Source organism: Lissotriton helveticus, chromosome 6, assembly GCF_964261635.1.
Source record: "Lissotriton helveticus chromosome 6, aLisHel1.1, whole genome shotgun sequence".
In the NCBI taxonomy this organism is placed as follows: Eukaryota; Metazoa; Chordata; class Amphibia; order Caudata; family Salamandridae; genus Lissotriton; species Lissotriton helveticus.
The window spans coordinates 1,550,171,920-1,550,198,898 of NC_136067.1; the positions used below are offsets into that span (position 1 = coordinate 1,550,171,920).

Here is a 26,979-nt window from a genome sequence, read left to right on the forward strand (position 1 = left end):
AGAACAAATCAAATTGGAAAAACGTTGGGAAAGAAAAGAAAAGGCGAAATTAACTTGGAAAGATAGTTACTATGCATACAAACAAAAGCAGGCACTCAACTAGGTCAAAACCGCATGCCTCACAAATCAGAGAATGAGGTGGGACGTCTTGCGTCTCATGCAGAGATGGCAGAGTCAGATAATTCAACATTACTTTGGGAAAAGTCAAACATATTTGTAAAAGAACACATACCTGTTGGCTAGAAATCCGTATCCATCCTTTAACCCGGTCAACCTCTTATCGGGAAGTCCATTAGTAGACACTAATGTAATGTTGTTAAACCTCAAATGTGGGCTAAAAATGTAAAAACACAGCACGTTACAAGTGGATGGTACTCTATTGTGCAGCATTTCACCTAAACACTGGAATAAATTACACACAAAACACACCTTTTATGATGTAGTAAATATAACTGCAAATGTGGTGCTTGGGAAATGAGTTGCATTTAAAGAGTGTCCAATGGATGGTAGCTGAGTAAAAGTTATCCACGACAAGCTACTCTTCTTATTACTCGGGCATCATAACCGATGCTTGGTCTATGTACATCAAGGGCTTTCCATAGTTAGCCATGCTAAAACGACCTCTTCTCAAACATACAGTAATTCCAGTTCATGAAGCAATTTCCCTCAAACAATTAGGGTGAGAATGAAGTGAGTGGAAATCGAGGCCTTTCTTGATTAGACCTAGATTTGCCACTTTGTTTGCACATCTACCTGAAAGTAACCGGCAGCATATACAGTAGCAGTTATAGACTCAAACAGAAAACGCAGTCACTTTTCAAACATCCTGCAAAATGTTGGATGTAAAACCACGGAGTTCAGACGCTAATTCTACCTATCTAGATATATATTGAAATCTAACGTAAAATGGGCATGTTTTCAAGATGGAGTTGTAGTACTCATCGGCACCACATGCTTGAACCTCTGCTTTCTACTGTCCATCGAAATTATGAAAACACAATGGTGCTGGAAGTATTAACTACCACACTAGGCCCCAGAATAGGTCAAGATTCCTTCCTGCCCCCTATTTAGCACTGCAGCAAAGCAGAGGTGCAGACCTCTTGGAGTCACAGAGTCATGGACCACCTCTGACACATGTTATTTTCTGGCAAGGTAAGATGTCGGCCAGGATCCTTGTCTACAGGTGTGCCCAGCTGGATACAGAATGAGTAAATGCACGGCAAGGTCCCATGGTTATGACGCTATCGGAGAAGAGAAATAATGTTGCACTTTAAAATGGGTAGTAACAACTGGAAACTCTTTGATGCAGGCAGGCTTATTATACGATGGAATTAGTTTGTACTCATTGCCCCTGACTGTTGGTCGACTCACAGCGGCTGAAGAGCTTTCATGGGACAACTGCTCTGGGCAACTAGTTGGGACTGCGCCTAAACATTCATAGTACAAGCCTGTCTGCTCACTAAAATATATAACACCTATTCTGGTATGCTGGCCCCAAGCCTAAGGAAGCCATAGCTACAGGCTCACTACACCCCTCCCCCTATTCTGATTGTACTCTTGAAACCCACCAAAAAGCACAAAATTGCTAATCATACAGGTCTGTAAGAAACTGGGTTTTTGGTTGAGAGGAGTGGAATACCCACTCAGGCAACAACCCCAATTCTTGTCACGGTGAACCACAAAAGTCACTATATGACCCTGGGCTTTAGCCTCTGGTAGCTGAGCACAAAAGCAGTCAGGCTAAATTAGGGGCAAGGTGTAAACTATTTATGTAGGACACCAACAGTAACAAGATGAACACACAACACAAGAAAAATCCCAAACCAATTTAGGAACATAGAATACATTTTAACAAATAAAATGATACCTGAATAACAAAAATACAATAAGTAGAACTGGAGATACGCAACGTTAACATTTTAAGTAGATATAACACCTAAAAGCACAAAGCACCACTCACGGTCATCTGGTCATGCTAGACTAGGGCAAAGTCACAAGCTGAGGCGTACCATGAAGAAGCGTGGGACAGATACAGGAACCCGGTTAGTCCAGGCTGAAAAAAAGTACCTTCTCAAAGTCTGAGGCTACAAGGAGCAGAGAGAGTGACGTGGATGGTCAATGCCTTAGTGCGAAGAGCAGGCCTAGTGTTGTGTGCAATTGTCACTGCAGCATGAAGATCAGGTTGGGCATCGCAGACTGGCAAAAGGTTTATTCTGCCAGGTCAAAAGCAGCAGTTTAAAAGTACATGACAGGCAGCAGAGACAGGCCTGAGACAGTTTTAAAAGGCTACTTTATTAAATAGCACAATGAGTACTCCAGGCCAGTCAGGCTAGAAGCATCTAATTTACAGGCCCTGTGTATGTGCAGTACCATTTAGTAGAAATTAACAATTAAATTAAATGCACCAATCAGGTGTAAGCAAATTATACCAAGTTTTAGGTAGAGAGCACAGGCCCTTTAACACTGGCTAGTCATGGTAAAGTGGACAGAGTCCTAATGGCAACAAAAAGGGGCTCAGCAACAGAAGGCAAAACATTTGTAGTCGAGCCTACAAAAAGGGCCTGGTTCATCAATGGCCACGCTAAAATACTCACTATTCTTATTGCCAACAAATTACTCATGTAGATCTTGAAATGGTGTTGCTGGACCAAGCTTGGTTCATACATAAAAGGACAACGATACACAATCTAAGCACCATATTTGCCACCCTCCACTAAATCAAGCCACATACAGATGCAGTGGCCGTCTTTTTGGATGCCACCAAGTCCTTTGGGATTCACTTTCGATCTCGTATGGTCTTGAGATGGTGCTTGAATGGCACCATCTTAAGACCATACGAGATCGAAAGGGAATCCCCAATTTTTTCTTGAAACTAATTGGCATATTATATATTTGCCTGGAGCTAAGTTATATATAAATGAACAGGTCTCACTGCCAATTCCACTAGAACGTGGGGCTCAAAAAGGGTGCCCACAGCGGCGGCCGGCACTGAAAGTCGGGTGGGGGGGGGCGGGGGAGGGAGGCGGTGCGACTGGGGCTGCGGGGGGACGCGGGAATAAAAATATAAAAATTAAAACAACTTCTCTCCCTTTCCTCACCTCTGTAGTCCTCCCTCACTCTGCCTTACTGGAAGCACACCCAGGCGACCAGTCAGCCAATCACAACGCTGCCTTAGCAGTGTTGTGATTGGTCTGAGCGCCGTTTCGGCTCTCAGACGCTGACTGGGGCCTGGTCATGTTCTCCAAGTAGGATGTAATGCAGCCTGCACGAAGAACATGTGAAATGCGCAAGACTGGTCTGGGTGGGCCGAGAGGGCCGGACAAGCAGTGAATGTGCACTTTAGGAGGGTGCTACCACTCCTCCCCTTCCCTCGCCCCCTAACGCAAAGCGAGTGAAAGTAGGAGAAAATAAAATAATAACATTAGTTATTATATTTTACTTTTCCCTTTGTGTCACTGCAAAAAACAAGTGGAGCAACGCTCCTCCGCCTTAGCGGATGAGCCGCCACTGCATTATCCCCTCTAATATTTGTGCTGTCACTTGAGCTCTTGGCTGCCAAGCTCAGACAAAAAAATGCACAACATATGTAATGCTACCACATTCGTCCTAATTTGATATCACTTTATATCAATGAAATAATGCTTTAGCTCAGGGAACCCCGGTGAAGAATAACCCCATATTACAGGAATTTAGCAGACTTGGGTGGAAAAGGATTTTCTGTTTAAGCGGTGCTAGGAGCTCATTAAATACCTGGGTTTTTGGCTGAGTCACGTTAAAAATTAAATCATTGGGATTAATTATGATCGTGCAATGAATAATCTTGTGGGACAGATAAACAGATGGCTTAAAGTTTTGCTCACACTCACTGGTAGAATTGGGTTACTTGAAATGATCATACTTCCAAAATATTTATATTATTTAATAAACATATCCATTACTCTCAACAAAAGCTTCGGTCGGTCTCTTTGCTTATCAAGCTCGCATGGGAAAACAAACAACCCAGAATCGACTGGGAAATCTTAACGTGCTGTATAAACGTGGGGGGTTAACGGTCCGAAATGGAAATGTATTACCTATGCGCACAGGCCCACTCACACACTACTGGTTTAAACCACAAAGCTACATTGTCCATCTAGTGGTAGAAAAGGATGTTGCAGATGTCACCCCACTCCCAAATGCCCCATGGTCGAAACAAATAGTGTACATTTGCGCAGCCACACCATCAAAAGATGATGGGATGATTCAACGAACGATGCATGAAGGGCACGCATTGATTGTTGAGATGATTACTAACATACTTATATGGTATAATGGTACAAGCTCTAAGTTGTTACCTTTTAAGTCTGTTGTAACTTACTTTAGAATAAAGGAAAAGGTAATTTAATACACGTTTATATTTCCTTGTATAGAATGGTCCTGGCTTTGGCTACACAAGTTCCTCCTTCCAAAAACTCCAGCTGCTGTTAACCCTCCATCGTCATTAAATCCATAATGACCCCAGTTCTCCTATATTATCTGTACAATAGTGAAGACTCTTAATTACCAGGAGCAGCAAGAAAGGAGGGCTAAGTGATGCTATTATTGCAGAAATATACAAACTTCACATATTTAATAATATGTGGTCCTACAACGGTTAGATCCCATCAAATATAAAGTGCAGTAAAGTCATTGCTAGATCCTGTGCAGAATTAAGATTTTAAAGTAGCATGACAGGAAAAATAGCTCTGCCCTAGGGAATTTTCATTTGCCTCTCCTACTCTTACTGCCTGCATGACAATCAATTTGTTGCTAAACTCAAGAGGATGTTATTCTAGTAAATATAGTTAAGCACTTGGATTATTGTGGTGTTTAATATGTAATCATGTTCCACAAAAATATAAAATATCTGTGGAATCATATGTAGCATCTCGGGCAATCCAGGAGATGCAATAAAAACACTCTTTAAGCTCTGACAAAATAGAGAAGGGATGAGAATATTGCAATTTAGGATTAACCAATTCAGATAATTACTTCCCATGTCTTCCCAGCTGCGACTGAAGTGTTCTATGGAGCCACGAAGTCTCTGCATTGGAGTCACTCCTCACAAGTTGGGGAGGGAATGCATTGCAATGACTTTATGAGATATTCCAATGATTTGAGGTATAGGGGTCTGTTCCCTTGTGCCTTCCACAGTAACCACACCAATGTTCTACCCCACGCCTTCAATGTTTTCGATGTTCCTAGCTACAAAAGCAAATCCTCTTTTGCTTTCTCAATTTTTAGTAGAAAAGTACCCATTTTGGATAATTTCCACTTATACCTAAGCTAGATATCCATGTACTTTTGCCTGACCCATAATATTAAGAGTGCATGCATGGCAACGACTTTATCGGTTAGGGGAACATTACAATAGCCGCTTCAAAATAGAAGATATAATTTATAGGCATTGTACCTCCCGAATGTACAAATCAGTGCAACAATGTGTGTTGCGTTACTTTGGACATTAGGGCCATGATAACCACAAGACAGTGAAAGCAGATAATTACAGTAAATGAAAATAAACACACACATTTCTGAACCATGGTTTAAAGAATATGATTACAATAAAATGAGAGGAAACTGGAAAAACAGGAATTACAAAACATGTAACAATGACATAACCCAATTCAGGACCGTTGAAAAAAAAAATGCGTATACGTAATTTATTGAAGACACAGGGCTCATATAAAACCTGTCAATCTACACCTTTAAGATGTATTGCTTGCGAGCACTAACTTATGCAAAAGTGGGAGAAAACTGAGGTATCTTTAGGACACGTTTTTCCACTTTGAACGCTCAAAAGTACTCCCTTTCCGAATGCAAATGTATTTTTTATATTTCCAACACTCTGCTTTGGACTTGGCACAAGTCGACACAACTAGTTTTGTTTAAAACATGTTAAAAAGAGATAATTAATTAATTACTATATTTGTGTTTGAAAAATGAAGAAGAGACAGAATGTGTACTAGGGTACAGTGGGTCAGGCCAGCTTGAATTCGGGCAAGAGAAAGGGTCTTCTCCCATTTAGAGTAACCCCACAAAGAGTTACCTAGTAGCTTCGCTCCATGTTGCTAGGTAACAATCAAGGGTGTGTTTTCAGGGGTTTATAAAAACCACGTGGAGTGAATATGCATTCAGGTACAGCTGAAAGTGGTTAAAGGTTGGCAACTATATTCCGTGGAATCTGCCCCAGTGTTTTCGCTAGTTGCACTTGGACTGCCTAAAACTGATGCAAACTATGCAGATGGTCATTTCATGCACATTTAAAGCCTTTTTTGTAGAAGGCCTTATAGTAATGCAGACAACTTGAATTTTGAGACAACAGAAAAAGGCAGTGGACCAAACTGATGCCGCACATGCAACTGATATCTCCCAAGACAAAAATTTGCTGGATCCAATAATTTGAATATAACAATTTGTGCACACACTGCAAGCACCTTCCACCCAAAGAGTGCCAACTTAGGTAAGGTGAAAACAGAAACAAGCAAGCAGAGGTGCACTACTTCTACAAATGTACGTCTAATTCCAGATATAGCCACAATATTCCGGTAATAGTTGAAATTCTTCTCTTTATTGTTGCATCGTCAATATATATCACGAAAAGGGTCAGCCAACGCGTTTCGTCCACATACATGTGGACTTCTTCAGGGCACAAAAAGAATAAGGAATATCCGTCCTCATATAATAGGAAGAATTACTGATGTCCATTTATCTTAGATTGTTGAAAATACAATATAAATTCCTCAAGAAGAGATCCATCAAATAAGCCCAAACCTTTGAAGTACCCAGCTATATTAGGATACGTGTGGGAAGCACTATGTCACTGTTCTTATTTCTTAGTAGTCAATAGAAGAGGGGTAAGAATCCGCCCCTCATCCAACACCACAACTGGTGTGGAGCAAGCAAAAGATCGTGGTACTTCAAGTTGATTTCTTGAATATTGACATGCGATCTACTGAGACACAATGGGGAGGTTCAGAAAGTGGATTTTGTGTATGTCTTATAGTTAATATTGTAGTGTAGTTCCTATATTCCCAATAAGCTCTGCGCATTGGAATAATATATCCTATAGATATGACGTAGGACATAAGTCAATAGGTCTCTATCAAAAATACTAAACTTAATTGTGAGTGCCAGCTAGCTCAGAGGTCATTACAAACTTTCTTAAATTCACAAGAAGGGATTAGTTTCTGACAACCGCATAAACATGACAACTTTGTTTCCCAAGAATAAGAATATATCTCTCAGAGTCGTGGAAACAATAGATAAGTATTTCACTCAGTCAATCGTGCATGCTTCGTTTCTACAGAGTTGCAGAGAATTAGAGAGACGGGCGTTTTCAATAAAAGGTTTATTGAACAGTCTTCTTTCTCATGCAAGAGAGGTGAACTGCTACAATCATTGGACATAATGCAAAATATAATGCGTCCAGTGAGAATAGTATTATAAAATAATACTGTAAGAGCATTGTATGGTTTCTAAGCCATATAAAAATACATACATAAATAACACATACTAAAATACTCAATTGGTGCTTCTAAAAAACGCCTACCCCAATGTACCTAACCTAAGTCTAGTATGAGGGAAGAAGTAAGTATGGTCTTTTGCATAGGTTTAGTTTTGCCAAGAATCTACCAAAGGTTTCTCTAGGTTCTAATCAGCTCCATACCTTGGAATGAAGGAGGTCTGGTATCTCTGTCTCGGAACTCGATTTCCCAACACCCCGCAAGGTGAGTCAGAAATACTGGAGCTGGATTTCTCAGCAGAGGAGGGCAGCTTCCTGATCAGTGCATCAGCTGGAGAGTTGGCTTCCTTCGGCACTTGCTGCAGCGAGCTGCGTCGGGCAAGTAGGCCATCGAACTGCTCCGAACACCGTGCTTTGCTATAGCAAGTGATGGTATATTTATACCTTGAAGGTATTTAGGAATGCCTTGTTTGACATAAAGTCAGGCATATGAACGTCATGAATGAACCCCTAGGGACTAGTTGTTCATTGTAAAACTAACTGAGTTCTTGGAGAAATGAATATTCAAGCAAGGGGAAGTCTCTCACTGCTTAAGCTGGTTTTCCAAGAAATCGTTGTGACGTTTGGTGAACGGATGGAAGTAGCCATGCCTGTATTTGAGTAGCATGGGCTATGCCTAAATAAGGTCTTGATTTCTATGCCTATATAAGGGCAACGTGAATTGTACCTATATAAGGGCATGAATCGGGAAAATCCATTCGGATTCTAAAACGACATACAACAATATTACTGTACAGTTTGGCTACCTTGTTTTGTACTTAGTGTGCCTATTGTTAATTAATTTTGGAGACATGTGCGAACATGTTGCAGTTTTGATGCAATTTGAGCGGTGGTCTAGTGATCGCTCTGTGCCTGGTTTGTAGAAGTCAAAGGACGTCTAAAAGAAGGATAGTTGGAGATTATTCAGAGATGCTTTGCTTTTGAATGTGGTTGATTAAAGGCTATGCCAATTGTACCACCTTCTCTCCACCTTCACCGAGCACTCAAGCATCTATTTTTAATCTATTAAGGAAGAGGCAGTATTTCTTCATCCACATGTTAGTTTGTTATATTTTTCCGATTCTCATGTTCGGAGTGAAGGTTGATAAGGGCACCCCCTGCATACATCTGGAATTTTAAGTGATATTGTGTGATCACTTGTGCCGGGGTGAAGAGATATAAACATGCAAAAAAAAAGGCCAGGTTGACAGGAAGGTGTGCTGGGCACACCCCAAATCATGCTTTTCATGGAGGATTGAGCTAGCTAAATTCAGAGTTATTAGCTGTGTTTTTGCATTGTTTTATCTATTCTAGGACCGTGCCTGGAATACCTACTCACACTCACAGTCGTTTCATCAATATATCATAGTCTTCGGGTCATAAGATATAGACACAGCAATAGCTCTATGAGATTTCATCAAGGAAGACGAAGAGAAGCTATCCTATGGTATCTATTTTTCGAACATGTATTGAACCTGGATTCTGGTCACAGATTGTACTTTTCCTGAAAGTGTCCACTTACTTCCCTTTTACACTTTTTCTAAAGAATGCTATAGTTATGATGGGCCAGTAGTTTGTTATCAATTAACCTCTGTAGAAAATGTCTTCTTATAAGTATGATAATTGCATGAAATTTTGAGAATGGACCACATCTTGAACAATGGATATTTTCAGGACCTTGTTAAAGTTGGAAGAAAGGACAATTCTTGCTGCAAAATGCTATGCAGGGCCCGCCATTATTCAGCCCTATGGCTTAGACTGGTAAAATTAATGGACATAAAGAAGAATAGTTTAGGGTTGGATACTAGTGTCTTGAAAACCATTGCTTTTTAGAGCTGAACAATTAGAGTAGGTTGGCATAAGGTTGGTAGGCTTTGTGAAATCCCTTTATGTGAAATAGCAACACATCTTTATCCTGTATTTAATTCGTTGTTGCAGATTTTGACCTGCATTTTTCAGATTGGAGAGCACTAATCAGTACCATTTACTGGTAATTTTAGTTACCAGTTTCCATGTTTTTCTAAAGGAGTCTACCCAGTTATGCATTATGGCTGTGATGAAGAGGAAGAGCCAAGCAGCAGCACCTCTGAGCTTGCTGCATCCAATGGTCTTAATCAGGCATCCTGTTTTTGAAAATTTAGCCTGGTTGTTTTTCTTGTCTCTCTAAATAAAAAAAAGGAGAGGCCATATTGTCAAGGCATTGATCCGTATCTAGGGCCCCCCCTTATAGATTCTTGACTTTTAATTTATTCATGAAAACTAAATCCAATATGGCTGATTTAGCTAGGCTTGAACGCATTGGTTAAAGCCAGAAATGCCCAGATTCTCTATAAAGATTTTTACCCATATGTTGTCAGGGATTTAGAGAAATAAGACTAAGTATCTCAAAAAGCATGGTTCGATGAGTATTTCTTCAAAAGCACTTTTTCATTTCCTGGGTTGGTACCAGAATTATGTAACAAAGCAAATATTTTCAAACAGGCCATCATGTATGCAATGACCGAGGAAGATGTTAGCTTGACTGCACCCAGTTACGGCCGCTAGCCTTGGGCTATAGATTACAAGGAGGGGGCAGGGTTCCAGTCAATCAACTGGCATAATAATGACTTTCACTTCTACCATGGACCAACCAAGTTCTGTCCACAGCGCACTTGGTTTGCAAAACTCTTGCACGGGTACATTTTTCCCAATTCTGGAAATGGATACGAAGCAAGGCATAACTGTGGTGCATTGGTGTGGGCCTTGCAGGTGGTAGCCTCATTCACCGTTCCCAGGGATTCTGGGAGATTATTGAGATTTCCCTATGTATATCGCACATGCCATTCATGCTGGTGAAAAACCAGGGGATTCCTTGAGCCTCAGTGGCAGTGACTGGTTTCAGTCACCCTACACCTTGCAACATCTCAGCAGTCTTTAAGATTGTTGTAGTTAGGGTGGGTAGGTACCGCTGGGCAATAAGGAAATCCATAGGAATCCCTCACTGGTCCTACATATGCATGTGTGTGATACCAATTTGTATTGCCAGAGAAGGCAATCCTACGGATTACTGTAGTTCAGCACCGTGATGATTAGGGAAATCCCTGCGATCCAATCCACTGTAATGCCATCATTATATAGTAAGGCAGTGGGTGTATCCCAGGAATCTACCAGCTTCTAGGAGTGCAGGCATCCATGACATGGAGTCTGCCAGATCTGGGTTCTGCCAGGTGGCTAGCTCTGCAGTACCATCATGTTGAACACGTACATCAGCATGGTGATACTTTCCTTACCAAGGTTCACCAATGCCAGGCATCCCCTGGAAACAAATGGTATAATCATGGTGTGAGACAGGCATGGCAACGTCAGTGTTTAGATATGTCTGGAGGCACTGTCTCATCCAAAGTTTTAAGGGGCCCTAGTTTCAAATGTTGGTTAAAATATAGTGCTTGTGGAAATGTTTGGTTGATCTAATGGGACTTGAACTCTGGTTCGGCATTGAGTAGGTTGGGTGACACTTAGCCTTGGTAGCAATTGATCAAAACGTTTGTGAAGCCTCTTTGTGTCAACTTACTTTTTAGGAGTGTATGGTCAAGACATCTATTGGATGAAACCAAGAATTGATTGTGCACACTGGGTCGTGTTTGGCTGTGGCTTATAAGACATTATCTGTTAATTCAGGATTTTTTGTACGTGTTTTAAAGTCTGTTGGGGTGTCTCAAAAGCATGAGAATTTTTTGGTGTACACTCCGTAATTTTTCTCTTGAATTTTATATATCTGTCTTTCTAGCCAGACATGAATCGCCTCATTTGATTCATACCAACCTGAACTTTCATTATGTGTGACGATATAGGGCCTTCTTCATAGGCATCATGGTATCATTTTATTGAGTAACTCGTCAGAGAGTGGGAGCATTTATATTCATGGGGGAAATCTTCTGCCTTTAGTTTGCAGAACACTGAGACATGGTAGTGAAGAGTACTTCATATATTTAATTCTCTCTCCTTTTTCCTTTCCATTCCCCATGTTTCTCTGCCCACATTTCTTCATTATCTCTCATTCCAGTTTATGCCTCGAGGTGCAAGATAATAAGAGAACATCTTCCTCTAATTTGTGATATAAAAATTCACATTAGATTAATGAGGACATTTTAAACGCCATTTTTATTCCAAGCATACGCCACGAAAATCAAATACGAAAAGATGGTGGCACCTAAACTTAGCAGCCATACGCTTCCAGAAGAAATGGTAAATAAAAAAAAAAGAATCACATATAATTTTAATAGACATGTACAAGTGCTAACAGATAGTTTTAATGCACATTAAAATATATATGATTTTTATTGCACCAAAAGTACGACTAGCTTTAAATTAATTTTACACGAAGACAGTTTAAACAGACAAGGATGAATAGAAAAATAAAAGAAGGGCAAACAAAACTATATGAAAATTGTAGAACACAAACTATTGTCATTCAGAAGATATCTCCTTATGCTAATACAAATCACTTGCGTGTGGTCCTTATTTTAATGTTTTAAAAATAACAATAAAAGGTACATTTTTATTGTATTTATTTATAAAGTTTTATATCGCGCAAACTTGATCTGTGTATTCATGCAAAGCAAACAAACAGACATACTTCAGTCCTGGGCTGTAAAACACCGGCTCTCAATAACGCGGATAAATAGTGTTTTTTTTTTTTTAGATTTTCGCTCGAACAGCAAGACTAATTTACTGGAAGTCTTCTGACAGTATACACAAGTATGTTTATTATCAAGTTTACTAGTAGTCTTGCCATCATAAGACCCCTACCCATCTTGTCTGCTATCAGCAGGATTCTTTCAAGCCTGAGTTATCGATTATATGAACAGACAACTTCAAGGATATGAAGCCTACAAAATGGCTGTGTTTAAGCAGGACATTTGGGACATTTTGTTCTGTGGCAGACTGGCATGCTTCGAGGCTCCAGAGCTCTCATCATTGGTTTATTTTCGCTTCTCGTGGAGAAGTGTGCAGGTTAGCAGATCGAACCAATAAAACATTAAGCAGGGGCACCTGCACGGTAGCCTCGGTACATCATTCCAGTAGGGATTTTACGTTGCTGTGGATACAAGGGGAGAGAACAGCTCGAAAATACTTGTAAATCAGGGAGGGATTAGAGTATCCAGGGAAATAAGTGAAAAGTATTGGGTTTCATTGCACGGCACTAAATGACAGCTGCCAGAACAGGCCTGAGCATCAGTTTCCTTGAAATCAAGGTCACATGGTTAATTTACTCTTAATACAACAGAAAAGGTATATTTATAAACCGGCTGTGTATTCACATACATAACATTTATGATTCTCAAAAGCTACTCGAACAGAGTTGACTGACATTGTACAATATTTACATTTTCCTTCATCCACCAAAGCGAGGCTTTGCCATGTGTTAACATCTTGTGCAGAGAGTGTCAAGGAGCTTAGCTGTGTGTACTGTATGTGAAGCTAGCTGCAGAAATAAAAGCATGTACCGATCACAGTGCGCCTACATATTGTTTCAACATCCATATGGTTAACAAAGGCCGGGGTAGCGACACCATGACTCACGATACATACTTTTAAATATTTGGAATGTATACAGTACACTGATTGTTATATTGGCCCGTTCCTGGTGATAGCCCGGTAGATCTCGCAGGACATTATCGTACCCCAATCTTCTCCACCACTGCCACTATTGAATTGAGCTGTATACATTTTACAATACCCTCCACAACACCTTTCCCAAAGTTACCGACTACAATGCTAGATATGACTCTGTCTCTTTATTTTAACTTTCATGTTCTCCTCCACAAATATTAAAATACTTGTACGCAAACACAGATTCGCAACCCTTCTGCACATAATCACTCTCCTCTTTTGGCTTCTCCAACATTCTTTACAGAGCCATTCTATGGTCTCCACTATAATTCAAACCTCCCTCTCAGATTTTTAACATTTGCCGATTTCTTCAAAACTATATTATTATCTTGTTATTTTTATATGTTTTTTCTTTGATGATCCGTTTCTGCTGTTTCGGTTTAGGGCAGTCTTCATCAGGACGTTCTCATCAAGTTCTGTATGTCTGACTGAAGCCTATACAATTTGCATCTGCTTTCCTTTTGAAAATTGTCTTACCTTGAAGCTTCAAAAGCTTGCCATGGTTGAAAGACCCTTGCATATGGAGTGTGTAAATTAAAGGGCTCGAGATTTGGATGCCACCACACCCATCTTACACTTTTGTAACACCTCACCAAATGAAAGCCAAAACAAGGTTTCCCATTTGGATTTAAAGGCAAATCCATCATTGTTTCTTAGCCGAGTGTAGAGGAGCCATTTATGCTTACACAATCAAAGTCCCCTTGATGGCCCTTGCTTATCTATCCCCCAAATCATTATTAACATTGTTGCAAGCCTTCTCGTTCGCCCTCTGCCAACCAGAACAGTATTTTTCTTGAGCATCCTTCAGAATATGTTTCTAAATTCTCCCTAGCAAGTGGGCACCATGCTCTCATGTGCCAAGCTAAGGTGGTGGAGCCCAAAAAATCCTGGCTGCCATCTGTCCACTTAGCCTGCTGTTTGCATCTTCTTCACAAACTGCTGCCTGAGTGGTCAATCAATCAATCAGGATTTATAAAGCACGGCTAATCAACCGATAGAGAATCCTTGCGCTTGCAGGTGCCGGAGGCATATTCAAACAGCCAGGTCTTGAGGGCCATTCAGAATTCTGGAAGTGAGGTGAGGTTCCGGAGGTGCGTGAGAGGCTGTTCTAGGACTTTGCAGTGATGTGGGAGAAAGTACATTCTCCACTTCTGCTTCGGTAGATGCGGGGAGTATGGACAAGTGAAAGGGAGACGGCGCGTAGTCTTCTTGATGGATGGTGGAAGTTCAGGCAGTGGTTAATGAATGCGGGTCCTCGGTTGTGTAGAGCCTTGTGTGCGTGGGTCAACAGCTTGAATTGCCATCTCTTCTGTATGGGAGCAAGTGGAGTTCCATGAATAGTGGGGTGAGATGTGGGTTCGTCAGGAAAGGCAAAGGATGAGTCTGGCTACGGCGTTCTGTAGTGGTCTGAAGTCTCTGTAGGTGGTGTGCGGCGATTCCTACTTAGAGGACGTTGCCGTAGTCCATTCAGCTGGTGATGAGGGCCTGTGTCACGGTGCATCTCGAGTGTAGGGGTAGTCACTTGAACATCTTACGTAGCATGTGCAGAGCGAGGAAGCAGGTGTAGGAGACGGCATTGATGTGAGATTTTATGGTGAGCTTGTTGTCAATGATGATTCCGAGGTTTCTGGCATGGTCAGAGGGAGTGGGTGCGGATCCTTGGTCTGATGGCCACCAGGAGTAATTTCGTATGTTGCTGCTGTTGTTAAAGACCAGTACTTCCGTCTTATCTGTGTTCATCTGCAGGCAGTTGTTCTTCATACAGTTGGCAATGTTTGTCATGCATTTGTGGAAGTTGGTTCTGGTGGTGGTGGGGTTGTTGGTGAGTTAGTGGATGAGTTGGGTGTCATCTGCGTAGGAAATTATGTTGAGACCGTGGAATCTGACGATGTTGGCCAGCAGGGCCATATCTGCGTTGAGGAGCATGGAACTGGGGAATGAGCCTTGGGGGACACCGCATGTGATCTCCTTGGGTTCAGAGGTGAAAGGTGGGAGGTGGATCCTCTGGGTTCTTCCGGTGAGAAAGGAGGTGATCCATCTGAGCACGTACCCTTGGATGGCGATGTGGTGGAGTTTTTCGATCAGCATGTGGTGGGATACAGTGTCAAAGGCTACTGAGAGGTCGAGGAAAATCAAAGACACTATTTCTCCTATGGTCGAGGAGGGTTTGGATGTCGTTGGTGGCTGCAATCAGGTGCTGTGATTGCTGCAGAATCCGGATTGGAAGTTGTTGAGTAGCTGGTTTTGAGTTGATTGCTGATGATCTTTTCCAGTACCTTCGATGGGAATGGGAGCAGGGAGATTGGCTGGTAGTTTTTGAGTTTGCTGGGGTCAGTGGAGGTTTATTTCGAGTAGTGGTCTGACTTCGGCGTGTTTACAAGCATCGGGAAATGTTGTACTGATGATAGAGGTGTTGAGTAGGGTGGTGAGTTCCTGGCCAATCCTTTGGTTTCGGAGGTTGAAAATGTGGTGCTGGCATGGGTCTGTGGGAGCTCCCGAGTGGATGGATTTCATGGTGGAGGTAGTGTCCTGGGTGGAGAGGATGCTCTAGGTGGTCAGTGTGTGGTTTGTGTCAGTTATGGTGGTGGCGTATCTGTCAAGGAAGTCCTTAGGTGTGGGTTGGGTTTGAAGTTTCCGTGTATGGTTGCAATCTTGTTGTGGAAGAAGAGGGTGAGGTTGTCGCACAGCTCATGTGAGGGTCTGATGTTGTTTTCACTGGCAGCCGGGTTGGAGAATTCCTTAACGATGTTAAAAAGTTCCTTGCTGTTGTTGGCACTGGTTTCAAAGCATGTGGCAAGGGCTGTCTTCTTTGTTGCCCTCAGCAGGCAGTAGTAGAGGTTGAGGGAGGTCTGCCCTGTCGGATGTGTCCTTGTTGGCATGCCATCTCCGCTCCAATTGTTTGCTGTCCTGTTTCGCTGTTCTGAGTCCTTTTTGAAGGATTTTCTCTGGATGTTGCTCTTAATGGGGATGATCATGTCTGCACAATTGGTGATTCAGGTACTGAAGTTGTTCACGCCCTGTTTGAAGTTGGTGGTGGTAGCAGGGTTGGAGGTGTTGAGGGTATTCGCCCAGCTGGTCTCTGAGATTTTGTTGCACCTACAGTGGGGGGCATTAGTCACCTGGGGGGTGGCGGTGCGGGGGCTTGAGATGCTTAAGTGGACAATGGAGTGATCGGTCCAAGTCAGTTCTGTGACATGGCTGTATTTGACGTGGTTGCTAGTGGCAACAATTGGGCCCAGAGTGTGTCTTGCAGTGTGTAGCATAGTGGACGATCTGGGTCCATTCAAAACTGCTACCACAGTCAAGGAGGTGAGCAGTGTTTTTGTCATTGTGGTCATTGATGTGGAACTTTAGATCGCTGAGGAAGATGTACTCCTTGGAGACTAAGACAAGGGGTGCAATGAAGTCTGCGCAGGGTGTGGGCCTGGGTGTCAGTATGCGAGGGTGCCTCTAATGGCTGTCTTGTCATCTGTGTGGTGCTTGAAATAGAGATGTTCCATGGGGGGGGGTAGTGTTGTTGTTGGTGGGGGTGGTACACTGTATGGTCTCTTTGTGGATGATGGTTGTTCCTCCTCCCGGCTTGTTGGTGCGGTCCTGGTGAGTGATTTTATATCCATCAGTGATCACTGTGGCAATGTCTGGGGTGATTGTGGAATTGAGTGAGGTTTCAGCGAGGAAGACAATGTCGGGTGCGTGGGTGGCGATGAGGTCCCATATTTTGGTGGAATGTTTGCTAAGTCAGCGTTTTGAGAATGATGCATGTGAGTTGGTGTTTTTGTTCAGGTGGTGTCTGTGGTGTGTTTGGGGTGTGGCTGCTCAGTAGGCTGGTGTGTGTGCAGATCTAAGTAAAATGGCAGTGGGTGCAGGTGAAAGGTCTTACAGTGATGCGCGGGTTGGCACGGTGGCTGTGTTTATTAGGGTGGGTGGATGTCCCGAGCTTCCCTTGTGTCCCCCTCAAGAACTTTATTTGTTGCATTTTGTTCAGAAGAGAAAAAAATAACATTTGCACAGAAACACAGCAGTTTATACTTTTATGTACAAACTGGTCTGCGTTCCACTAGTCTCTGCATTTCATAGGCTTTTCTGTTTTGGATCCAATTCACGGGACAAATAAAGGAATAAAAGCGGAAGAGTGTTTCTTAAAGTCACGGTTTTTAGCAAGTGAGGGGGAGTGAGACAGAGACAGAAAGAGAGGTACTAAGAGGAAGAACATGAGAGACAGGGCAGCAGCAGAGCAGGAGAAGGAAACATTGACTGTCCTTGTCTTCTCTGTCCTCCCCGCCCATCCCAGAAACAGCATAGCCTTATTTCTAGGACTTGGCTATTTTTGCCGTCCTAGGACGCATTTCTAAAATAGAAAATTTGGGGAACGGTTTGCATTAAATTAAAGTAGTAGGGGCACGCTGGGTTGTGGGAGGGTTCATAGTGTGAGATCTCTCTGCCGTGAGAAACCCGCAGCTGTATGTGTGCTTGGAGGGTGGGGGAGGGCTCCGAGTGCTGGGAGGGAGGGAGAAAGCCACAAACAAACAGGCAACGAACGAAGAGAAAGTGAAGGCAGCCCTGATATCAATATGTCTAAAACATAAAGTGCGCCGTAAGACGTGTGGCCGCTAGACGTGCTCTGTGGTGGAGAGGGGGAGGGAGTTGAAGCGCGTGAAGGCAGCCCTCATATCAATCTGTCTAAAACATAAAGTGCGTCGTAAGATGCGCGGCCGCAAGATGCGCTCTGTGGTGGGGAGGGGGAGGGAGTTGAAGAGCGTGAAGGTTGCCCTGATATCAATATGTCTAAAACATAAAGTGCGCCGTAAGATGCGTGGCCGCGAGATGCGCTCTGTGGTGGGGGAGGTGGAGGGAGTTGAAGCGCGAGCAAGACAGAGAGGCTGAGCGAGGCACGCGCGCTTGGGAGAGCGAGAGGAAAGCCAGATGGCGCCTCTGCTCGTAACTGTGTGCGTAACCGCACGCTCTATGCCACACAAAAAGCTGGGGTCGGCTTTTTAAAGCCCACTCAATATATGTCTCGCCAGAGCAGCGCATGCGCTGGCTCAGGCGAGACCTAAATAAGGACCTGTTCATTCCTACTGATCTCTACATGGCATGCTGTCACCACCACGCTCGTTCTGCTTAACTCCTGGTGACAGTAGTAGCTTTCCACCACTATGAGGGTAGCACTTTGGGCACCCTTCCGCGGTCCAAGTAGATCACAATCTGTGAGACAAGCCTATGTCATGGCGCACACGCATGATCCATGTTTCTCATGACAACAAAAATCAGGATTAGGGATCCAGACATCAGTATAGTTAGGGCACTCAGAGCAGAGGTGCACGTCCATTATCATGCAGAGAACTTTTTCGTTCTAACATCCCCCATCTCTTATTACCGCAACTTTTCTCCAACCGCAACCCTCTACATATGGTTCTGAACACGGTAAAACACTGACCCCCTATTCTAACATAGTGTCTACAAGTGAGCATGCTGGAAGTTACAGTTTTTTGCCAATTGCTTTAGGATTAAATAGATAATTTTTGGGTGAAAATGAAGGAACTTCCTCCTCTTACCTCATTCAGTGGAAAATGTTTAAAGATGTTGCTAGGAGTTTGTGTATTAAGACCACAGTGGGAGTTAGAAGATAACTTACGAGGGATATATTACATCTGGAGTTCATTGTGTGTGACATAGAACTGCTTATTCCTACTAGCCCAAACAAATCAAAAGATTTTTGTTCCTTAAAATCTATTGATTATGACATAATAGAAACCTGTAGATGTCACAATTATTCTTCTAACCGGGCAAGAATACATAGTTAGTTAGGTCTGGTGGCCTTCTCGCTCACCTGGTTAATCTAATAATTTCCCATGCCACTCCTCTTCACATAACTTTACCTTCTGCAGTGGTTTCTACCCAGTCTGATGTCAACAGTGCTTTCCTTCTATATCGGGCATCGGTAGATCCCCCCAGGGACATAGTTGATAGTTTTCTGACACTAGTCCGGTTACATTGCCTGTCAGCTGAGACTAGGTAAACACTGGACTTACCTCTTATGCAACATGAAGTTAAAGCAGTTCTGCACGACCTTCCACATGGACCAGCACAAGGTCTGAATTTTATACGGTGTTTTCTCAACAACTGACTCCTACACTGGTCACACTTTACAGTAACTCCCCTGAATTGGTTTCCTACCTCTCTTTATGAAGGCAGCCAATATTTCTTCTATGCTAAAGTCCCACAATAATCCAGCAGATATGGCCTCCTATTATCTATCTTGAACTATAAAATTATGGGCGATCCTATAGTTTTCAGATTGTTTCATTAGGTTTCACTATTGATACATTCCGAACAGTCGGGCTTTATACCAGGTCGTAACACCTTTCTCAATCTTCGCAGCCTGCGGATGCCATGAGTGGCATGACACAATTGTTCCCCTAAGCAGCTGCTCTAGACCTTAAGAAGGCCTTTGAATATTTATACTGGGAAAAAATGCATAGAGTGAACATTTTATACACTAACTCAATAGCCAGAGCCAAAATACGGCAATGTATTTCTGAATCTTGGGCTGCTGACAGGGGCGCCCGTCAAGGCTGACCGATGTCACCTTTATTGTTTGCGCTGGCTGTGGAGCCCTTGCAGCATGATTGAGGCTCCTGGGTGTACACTGTCCATGCAGTATCTCATATTAAATACTTTATATATTAAAGATATATTAATAGACATTTCCCCCATCGCCCAGACCTTGGAAGATTTTACTATAATCTCAGGTCTCCTTGTGAATTGGGCTAAATTCTGTATTTTTCCCCTCTGATCTGAATGCACCCTCCCTCAGCAGTTAAATTTAGATGATAGGAAATCATGCAAGACTATATCATTCAGATACCTGGGATGTCACATCTACCATTCCACAGAATATCTTCAAGACAGCAACCTGGGAAGAGCGGTTTGTGTGCGCCACACTCAGATTACATTTTGGACCTCACTCCCTCTTACAGTTACGAATCCTGTAGCGCTGACCAAAATGGTGGTACTTCCACACTTATTGTATTATTTTGCTAACCTCTCTGCTGTTGTCCCTTGTTCTTTCTTCTGGGACCTTGAAAAATTGCTTGGTGATTTAATAAGGGTTGGAGGTCACTGGTGTGTAGTCATCTCCACATTAAAACTACACTTTTATTTTGGGGGCCTCAGCCTTCCTGACTTTGAGCAATATTATTTAGATGCACAGCTAGGAATTATGGAGATGGGTCATCACACTTGTTATTGTTCCTTACAAAGCATTACCAAACCAACCCCACACTATTATGCACGGCTTTGTCATGTCTGAGACTTAGTCGCACAATTATGTAACAGGCGCTCCCCGATGCCCCTGCAATACTTCCTCCTGGTCTCTCTTCCCAGACAGGATGGATATGCTTAAGTCAGGTCCGCTCTTGTGGTGATCTAGGCGTGTCCATACTAGGAGACTTGCCTGTTAATGTTGAACTACTTGACTTCTCAACATTAATGGGTGACTATAATATGACCTCTCGACAATTCCTTACTTTTGGAAACTTAAATGTGCTCTCCAAGATATATTTCAAATTCATTCTTTGGAACCCATACGCATGAAGTGTATCAAACATAATACACAATGGCCGATGGCTTAAACTGATAAAATGGCTCTACAGAGCACAACTGCATTGTTTGGGATAATCCCAAACCCCTCTTCAAGGGTCATAGGAATAAGATTTGGTGAGACCACTACCTAATGCTGACTGGACAAAGGTACTAAACTATTTACATAAACTGTCCTGTAAGGCACGGTTTAAATATATTCAACTTAATATTTTGAATAGAGAGTATCTGACACCTAAACGCTTTAATGAAATATATAGTGGTGCAGACTCTATATGCCCCTTGATGCTGTGCAGTGAATACCGATCCAACACACATGTTCTGAGCCTGCATTTCTCTCGCTTCTTATTGATCTATTTATTTATTTATTTGCTTGAATTTATATAACAGCGCACAGCTACCCCAAGGGGTTTCCCGGCGCTGACAGTAAAGGCAGGAATAAAAGGAGAAAGAACTATTGATTGAAAAGCCAAGTTTTTATGGATCTGCGGAAGGCTAAAAGATCAGATTGAAGCCGAAGGGGCAAAGGAAGTGAATTCCAGAGGGTGGGGCCAAAATAGGCAAAGGAGCGTCCTCCCATGCTAGATAGTTTAATTCTCGGGACTTGAAATTTGGCTAACGTAGAAGATCTGAGTGTACGGGGAGGAACATAGGGGGTGGCAAGCTGTTGAACATAATCGGGGGCTTTTGCACGCTTGATGCGGAACATATAAGTGAGGGCCTTAAACTTTACTCGATTCTGCACTGAGAGCCAGTGAAGGTTGGTCAAAGAGTTGGATGCTGAAACGGTTTTAGGAACTCGGCAGAGTAGTCTGGCGGCAGAATTTTGGACTCGCTGCAGTTTACGTGTTATTTCCTTATTAACACCCAGATAAAGGATGTTACCGTAATCCAGCCTAGACGTCAGAAGGGCCTGGACCACAGTACACAGTACACAGTAAGTCGGGAGCATCCACACTATCTTCCTCAGCCATTTCAAAATGGTGAAACAGGTAGCCGCAACCCTAGTAACTTGCTGCCGCATAGATAGAGACTCATCTACAATAAAACCAAGGTTGAGTACCTGAGTGGCCGGCTGAGGAGGCGTACCCATTTCAGGGGGCCAATGTTGAGGGCCCCAGAGACTGCGATCCTTACCAAGGATAAGGACCTCAGTCTTGTCGCTGATGAGTTTTAGAAAATTGGCGTTCATCCATGTCATAACTTTTCTAAGGCCGGCTCTAAGTGCAGAGGGTTCAGAAGGCTTGTCAGAAGACAAAGAGAAGAGAATCTGAGTGTCGTCGGCGTATGAAAAGAGCGACAACCCAGATTTTTCCACTAAAACTGCCAGAGGTTGAATATAAATATTAAACAGCAAAGGGCTGAGAATTGAGCCCTGGGGGACACCGAAAGGCAAGGGGTGAGATTTGGACTTAGAGGTGGACGAAAAAACCTGTAGAGCGCGATCAGAGAGAAACGAATTAAGCCAGCTCAGGGCGGACCCTGTGACACCTGAGCATTGGAGGGCCTTAATCAGTACGGTATGAGACACCCTATCGAACGCCGCGCTCAGGTCAAGGAGCACTAAGGCCATAGTCTTACCCTTGTCGATGTTGTGACGAAGTGCTTCAGTGACGCCAAGTAAAGTGGACTCGGTAGAGAAACCGTTCCTGAAGCCAGATTGAGTGGGGTGAAGCAGCCCATTAGTTTGAATAAATTTGGACAAATGGCTATTTATATGTCTCTCAAGGATTTTAGACAGAATAGGTAGAAGAGAAATAGGACGGAAGTTAGAAAGAAGAGCAGGGTCGGCATTAGTTTTTTTCAGCAATGGGACCACCAGAGCGTGCTTCCAGTTTAGAGGAACAGTAGAAGTCAAAAGGGAAGTGTTAAGCAGATTGAGAACATAGATGAGAGAAGAAGGGGCGATTTGTCGCAAAACTGAGATGGGCAATATGTCACATGGGGATCCCGATTTGATATGACCAAGATGATGCAAGAGTGCTACCAAGTCCAGGGGTGGCCGACACTCAAGGGAGGGAACCATAGCCAAATTAGTGCAATTGTCAGGATCAGGGCAATCAGTGGAAATAGTGGGGGGGAGCAGGGAAACAAGAGCAGAGCTGGCCAATGCAGAGTAAATCGTCTCAACTTTATTCACAAAAAATAGGGCAAGGTCTTCGCATTGAGTGGAATTAAGTGTAGGCGAAGGTTGAATAGTGGCTGAACCAGAAAGGTCCTTAACCATTTTGAACAAAGTTTTTGGGCAATTTATTGCCTGTAGAATAGATGCAGAGACATAATTAGCTCGTGCAATACGACAAAGTGAGTGATAGGCCCGTTTACTGGTGTTATAGGCCAATTTTGATTCAGCTGAATAGTTCTTGCGCCAACGGCGCTCCAGATTTTTGCATTTCGTTTTTTCCGTCTTTAGCTCATCGGAGAACCAGGGAGCCGGGGGACGGTGGTTGTTAAACTTTCTGCTGGTGGTTGGTAGGCAGATATCAAGGGCCGATTGAATCCAACTTTGAAAAGCCACTAGGTCAGAAGTAACATTATTATGATAATTGGGAGGATTTAAAGATAAAAGAGAGTTAAATTTAGTGATGTCAAGCTTCGTCCAGTTCCTAAAAGGAGTAGCAGAAATGTTATACTTAATAGAAGCAAGACTAGGTATTTCCAAACTGCAACTCACTAGGAAATGATCGGTCCAACAAAGAGGCGAAGGTGATTGACAGAATAATAAGGGAAGGTTAGAGAAAATAGGATCTAAAAAAATGTCCTGCTTTGTGGGTGGGGCCACTATTAAGCAGAAGAATGTTCATTGCTGCCAGATGAGAAATCAAAGTGTTGACACTATTGCAACTGGTGTCCTCAAGATGGAGATTGAGGTCACCCAGGATAGAAAAATTAGCTGCTTGAAGCAGCAAAGGAGAAATAAGATCAGGAAACTTAGTGACCCAAGGGCCAGCCGGACCAGGGGGAAGGTACACAAGTGTACCCGAAAGGGTAAAGTGAGGAGTTAGAGTGAGTTTAAAAACAGCAGCTTCACACTCTGGGATTAGAAGGGGATAAAATTTGCAACAGAGCTTAGTTTTAAAAATTATAGCAATCCCACCACCGGCCCTGATTTCTCTGTCCTTCCTCACAAAAGCATAATTGGAGGGCAGGGCACGAACTAGATCAGGGCCAGAACAATCAGTAAGCCAAGTTTCCGTAAGAAAAATGGCGTCAGGTTGCAGGACAGTAAGAAGGTCAAATATATCAGCCTGGTGTTAAGGGAGAGAGTGGCAGTTAATACTTCAAAAGGAGAATTTCTTAGAAGATTCTGAACTAACTTTAAGGGGACCGCGTGTGGAAGAAGAAGTAGGCAAGTCGGGTATGATAGCTTTAGCTGAGCCATCAAGGTAGGCATTGAAGGTAAAATTACAACCAGGGCACACGCCAAAATTATCAGCGGCCTTAAGGCTGGTGCAGCAAGGGGAAGGGTAGTGGCGCAGATTAGACAGCTGGACAGAAGTGAACCTCAAGGGAGCGATGTTCCGGGGGGCAGGGTTTTGAGCCCCGAGTCCCGGCCAGGCGCGGACGGGCATGCCCGCTGCGCGCGTCCGCTGCGCGAAGACTCGCCCTCTGACATTTATGCAGAGAGGGATGGGAAAGGCGAAATAGGCTAGCCCGCTGCCTGCTAGACCGTCCCAAGATGGCGGCCACTTCAGGAATAAACTATCTCCCGGTCCACCCCGTTACCCGGCCTGACAGCGCCTAATCGGCTGTCAAATGTGTGAAAGAAGGTGAAGTGCTGGATAAAAGCAAACTAACAGGTAAGCAGCAAAGTTTCAGAGCGAGTGCAAACGCTAGTGCAAAAGATTTAAAAAAAACTCCCGGCTTCCGCCTCAGGAGCTGGCTGATAGGCTGCGCAGGCATTGTAAGCAGCTTTTAAGTGGGGATGGCGAAATAAACTAGCCCGCTGCCTGCTGGACCGTCCCAAGATGGTGGCTACTTCTGGAATAAACTATCTCCTGTTCCACCCCGTTACCCGGCCTGACAGCGCCTAATCGGCTGTCAAATGGGTGAAAGAAGGTGAAGTGCAGGATAAAAGCAAAATAACAGGTAAGTAGCAAAGTTTCAGCGTGAGTGCAAACGCTAGTGCAAATGATTTAAAAAACTCCCGGCTTCCGCCTCAGGAGCTGGCTGATAGGCTGCGCAGGTGTTGTAAGCAGCTTTTAAGTGGGGAGGGCGAAACAAACTAGCCAGCTGCCTGCTAGACCGTCCCAAGATGGCGGCCACTTCGGGAATAAACTATCTCCCGGTCCACCCCGTTACCCGGCCTGGCAGCGCCTATTCGGCTGTCAAATGGGTGAAAGAAGGTGAAGTGCAGGATAAAAACAAAATAACAGGTAAGCAGCAAAGTTTCAGCGCCAGTGCAAACGCTAGTGCAAATGATTTAAAAAACTCCTGGCTTCCGTCTCAGGAGTTGGCTGATCTAAGGTTAAAGGTATGCTATCTTGCGCAAAAGATTGAGCACTGGTTAGCTCCCTACAAGTATCTATTTTGGGTCTCCCCCCCCCGTTCCAAGAATGAATAAGCCTTGAATAAATTCATAGAATTGCTACTCACTAATCCTAAAATTACAAAAAAATGGAAAAGCACAACTCCTCCCACAGTAGAGACATGGAGTGAAGTTTTACTCCCTTGACTTGAGTCTGAAAGTACCCATCTACATAATGGGGAGTGTGCGGGTTCCAGGAAACACTGCCTAGCTAAGCATGGGATCTACTGGTGGAAGAGTTTAAACTCCAGAGTAAAAAAATACGATCATCCTCCATACTTTTTCCCCCGATTATCCCCATTTTGTCTTATACCTATGTCAACGCTATAGTGGGTTCTGAACATCTGTATATATAGTAAGTATATTGCTAACATTCGCTGTGTAATTAATGCATTGGATTATATCTTATCCCTATAGTTTTTATAATGTAATTGCATTTTCCGGGAATATCTGGGCAATATAGTGATTTATATTGGCTGTTGGATGGAGAAGGAATAGTGGAAGTTATGGGTTTGATGTAATCCAGAAATTAAAAACAGAGCACATCATTATATCCTATACATGGCAGGTATTTGATACTACCCGATATGACAAGTGGAATACATTGTATGGCATGCTTCTACATTTCTTATAGTACTATAAAATATATGCCTATAAAAAGATGTTTTAAAAAAAGAACCCAGAACACTTGCTACACTACATCACAATACCGAACATTGTCTCAACATTTGCCCAGAATGAGTAATCCTAACCCCGCTCAGTGCTGTCCAGAAATCCATGACTATCCTGACCCTTTCCTTAATTCTCCACATACACTCAAACATGCCACCGTCACAACCCTCTTATGCAAGCATAAAATCGTGGCCTTTGCGACTCATGGTAGACCAAAAGATTGCTAAACAAAAGATAATCTCATACACCCAATGACTCATTGAACCTGCCTTCACACAACCCACTGTGCTCACAACAAACTAGAGGTTATTCTTTTCTCTTATTAAAAGACACAAAGATGGTGGGACTAGCAAGAAAAATCAGAACATAGACTAGATGGAGAGTCCACAGTGGCAACCACCCGAATAACCAACCCACTATTGAATAAAGAACTTAAACTCTCATGCCTTTGTGAATAGGGACCCTAAAAACAGAACAGAATGGAGCATTGGATGAACAAGGGGCGAGGTGAATTACCAGGATAGGGTTACCATAACAGTACTGCCATCATCAAATCACAACTACAGAGAATGACTAACTGTGACCTATCTAGACAACTGCAAAACTATTAAAACCTTTACTTTAGGTTTATAGAAATCACCAATCAAGTAGCCTGACATTAGGATCAACCTAAAATATGTACACATCAGCCGCATACACACTCATACTCACACACACACACACACACACCACAAACACATACAAAAGTGCAGTATTTTCCAGTACAGCACAAGGTCGTCTGAGAATATACACTCACAAAGACAACAGTAACATACCTCACTTGGGTTTGGTCGACAGGTTACATTGACGAATGTGCACTTTATGCAAAAAATAACATAATTGCAGTCACTATTGCCTATTCTGTAATATAAAAGCATACGATAATATGCAGGCATCTTGGAAAATATTTGTTTGGTATAGAAATCCTAAAAATATAACACAACTATCAGATTAGAATGTTCCA

General features: G+C 43.0%; 1 protein-coding gene across 5 annotated transcripts in view; it reads right to left on the reverse strand.

The window, feature by feature from the left end:
* CFAP61 (cilia and flagella associated protein 61) overlaps nt 1-26,979 on the reverse strand; it is a 2,132,686-nt gene that overhangs the window by 888,082 nt on the left and 1,217,625 nt on the right. For all 5 annotated transcript variants that reach the window (XM_078649333.1, XM_078649336.1, XM_078649335.1 and 2 more), the window contains one exon: nt 233-334. In XM_078649333.1, coding sequence (XP_078505459.1) covers nt 233-334 — 102 coding nt within the window. The remainder of the gene's footprint in view (nt 1-232; nt 335-26,979) is intronic.